Source organism: Caenorhabditis briggsae (genome assembly GCF_000004555.2).
Source record: "Caenorhabditis briggsae complete genome, chrII, whole genome shotgun sequence".
Classification (NCBI taxonomy): Eukaryota; Metazoa; Nematoda; class Chromadorea; order Rhabditida; family Rhabditidae; genus Caenorhabditis; species Caenorhabditis briggsae.
In genome coordinates this window covers 629649-633018 of record NC_013486.2, presented here as the reverse complement: position 1 = coordinate 633018, position 3370 = coordinate 629649, and the positions used below count along the sequence as shown (strand labels likewise).

Here is a 3370-nt window from a genome sequence, read left to right as displayed (position 1 = left end):
TTACACATTTTTTTTCAATTTCAAGTCTCTAGCTTTTCTAGGAGCTGAGATACTGCTATTTGAAGTTTTGGAGAGACGCAGACAACGAGACACACTGCGTCTGTGACTCTGACTATCTGCGTCTCTCCTTAACTTTGAATGACTGTATCTCGGCTCCTAAATGAGCTAGATGTTTGAAATTAGAACAAAAATATGTGGAATGTCACAAGGAACAATTTGATACTAAATTCACGGTTTGAAGCTTTGGAGGCTAGAGACACCAAACGACGAGACACACTGCGTCTCTAGCCTCCTTAACTTCAAACGACCGTATCTTGCGTTCTAGATGCCCTAGAAACTCAAAATATGAGCAGAAATGTGTGGAATGTCATGATGAACAAATTGATCAATATTGGAAAACGAGAGACGCAGACGACGAGACACGCTGCGTCTCTAGCCTCCACAACTTCAAAACTATATATCTCGAGTTCTAGAAGAGCTAGAAAGTTGGGAATTCGACAGAATGAAAGGAATGATTTAGGGAACGTTTTAGATTTTGAAATTAACACAATTTCAAATTTTTGAGAAAATGGTGTTTATTATAAAAATTGATACATCTAAAAACTCGGATTCCCAACTTATTTATGCGAATTCTCAGATATTCTTTTAGAAAACCCCAAAAAACCTGTATGGCTGTATAAACGCAATTGTGACAATTGGTGAGACCATAGGAATACAATCCATCAGTCTGAAAGTGATGTTTTCTGGAATTGGCCCAGAAATAAATCCAAATTGCGCCAACGAATAAATTCCAGACGCCACAAGCCAGAAAATCGGAATTCCAGCCTGGACGGTAAGTGCCTGGAAGTGTTGGGGCATATTTTTTTTTGTAAATTTGGGTTTCTAGAGTTTTAGATGTTTTAGTGGTCAAAATCACGATTTTCAGCATTTCAAACTTTCTAATTTATATTTGAAAACGTCAAAATCGAGTTTCCCAAGCTTTTTCACCCCAGGACACCAATTTTCAGCCCGCTAGCTCAATGTGTCGTAAAATTTGGTGTTTTGTGTGCGAACACTGTGATCCACACGATGTTTGCAGACAAGGCACTAGATTTCACGACACTTTGAGCTAGAGAGCTGAAAATTGGTACCCAGTGGTAAAAAATCATGGGAAACTCGATTTTGATAATTTCAGCTCAAAACTTTGAGTTTTTTGGACCGAAAAAACGCAGAAAACTCAAATTTTGTCTTTTTTTGACCCACCCGAACCAGTTTCTGATGACTGATTTTGGCAGCTGGTGACAAGTTGATTGAGGGGTTGTTTAAGATTTTCAAAGTCTGAAATTTGAAATTTCAGCAAATTAGCTCTAATGAGAAAAAATTACATGGTGACGGAAATACAGAATCGCACAGTAAATTGGGACGCATGGAGTTGTCATATACATAATAGAGATGAACGTGATTGGGGCGAACATGGAAATGTTTCCAGACAAGACGAGGTCTGAAATTTTTTGAAAAAAACATTCAGAAATTCAGAAATTCAGAAATTCAGAAATTCAGAAATTTAGAAATTCAGAAATTCAGAAATTCAGAAATTCAGAAATTCAGAAATTCAGAAATTCAGAAATTCAGAAATTCAGAAATTCAGAAATTCAGAAATTCAGAAACCCACTATTCCAAATACTCCCATCATCATAATGATACTCGGGATGTAGATCCGTCATGATTCTCAGCAATTCCTCAGAATCACTGATATCAAAAAGATAAACTACCAAAAAACACAGCGACATTGAATAGAATGCTCCAGAATTCCTCCACATCTTCTGAACTGTCGGTGTGGATCCTTTTAGAACGTCGTAACGATACATGAAAGATCCCAAAAGGATCCATTGAGAATGAGCAAGGGTGTGACACTCGAAACAGTGACAAAAATAGCAAAACCAGGAGGAAACGTGCTTACAGGGACCGTGGAATATGTAGATCAGCGACCAACCCGAGAAAATTACTCTGAAATTCCGTAAAGTTTGCCAAATTTTGAGCTAAAAACTGATCAAATCGGAACACGGATAGCCGAAATAGAGCCACTTGAAGTTTCGGAGGCTAGAGACGCCACACGACGAGACACACTGCATCTCTAACTTTTGAATTTACTATCAAATCGTGCCTCAAGACATCCTACACATTTCTGTTTAAATTTCAAGTCTCTAACTTTTCTAGGAGCTGAGATACGGCTATTTGAAGTTTTGAAGAGACGCAGACAACGAGACACACTGCGCCTCTAACCTCTTAAACTTCAAACGGCTGTATCTCGGCTCCTAGATGAGCTAGAAACTTGAAATTTGTACAGAAATGTGTAGAATGTCATGATTAACAATTTGATATTATATTCAAAATCAAGAGACACATGGTGTCTCGTTATCTGCGTCTCTAGCTTTCTCAACACCAAACAGTTTTGTTTCAGCCCTTTTTTGTAGATTTCCTTCTTTTTTTTTGCTAATTAGATTCTGGAAATTGGAGTTTGAATTTCCAATGTCCGAATTATAGGAGTTCAAAATTTGTGATTCGAAAAATCAAAATTCGATTTTCGATTTTAGAATTCAAATTATCTAAATTCAGACCTCCAAAACAGAAATTCAGAACCGCAGAACCACAAATCAGAACTCAGAACACGGTAGTTGGAATTCCAAGAATCAGAATACAAAAAGAATAACTCACTTCTGACAGGAGAAGAACGAAATGATGCATGTGGCGAAATCAAAAAACGCGAAATTCATCAAGTAGACAGAGTACGATTTCATTAGAAGTGGTGTTCGTTTTAAGATCAAATAGATCAACATTGCGTTGAAAACGGCACCTGGAAACCGCGACGTTTTAGAACTGTGACGTTTTGAAACCGTTTTTAATTTTATTTTGGAATGTTCCAGAACCCCCGAGTTTTTACATTTCTGAATAATCTCAGAATTTCAGAATTTCAGAATTTCAGAATTTCAGAATTTCAGAATTTCAGAATTTCAGAATTTCAGAATTTCAGAATTTCAGAATTTCAGAATTTCAGAATTTCAGAAAATCAGAATTTCAGAATTTCAGAATTTCAGAATTTCAGAATTTCAGAATTTCAGAATTTCAGAATTTCAGAATTTCAGAATTTCAGAATTTCAGAATTTCAGAATTTCAGAATTTCAGAATTTCAGAATTTCAGAATTTCAGAATTTCAGAATTTCAGAATTTCAGAATTTCAGAATTTCAGAATCTCAGAATCTCAGAATCTTAGAATCTCAGAATTTCAGAATCTCAGAATTTCAGAATCTCAGAATCTTAGAATCTCAGAATCTTAGAATCTCAGAATCTCAGAATTTCAGAAATTCGGAATCTCAGAATCTCAGAATCTCAG

At 36.2% G+C, this 3370-nt stretch overlaps 2 protein-coding genes across 2 annotated transcripts in view; one reads left to right on the top strand and one right to left on the bottom strand.

Moving 5' to 3' along the window:
- Positions 1–2822, bottom strand: part of Cbr-srd-2 — a gene marked incomplete at both ends in the record, with an annotated part of 3567 nt that extends 745 nt beyond the window's left edge. Inside the window, 5 exons of the mRNA XM_002629656.1 lie at positions 665–840; positions 1243–1317; positions 1365–1468; positions 1664–1986; positions 2695–2822. Coding sequence (XP_002629702.1) covers positions 665–840; positions 1243–1317; positions 1365–1468; positions 1664–1986; positions 2695–2822 — 806 coding nt within the window. The remainder of the gene's footprint in view (positions 1–664; positions 841–1242; positions 1318–1364; positions 1469–1663; positions 1987–2694) is intronic.
- Cbr-sec-5 overlaps positions 1–3370 on the top strand; it is a gene marked incomplete at both ends in the record, with an annotated part of 42731 nt that overhangs the window by 9332 nt on the left and 30029 nt on the right. The gene's annotated exons all lie outside the window — the stretch shown is intronic.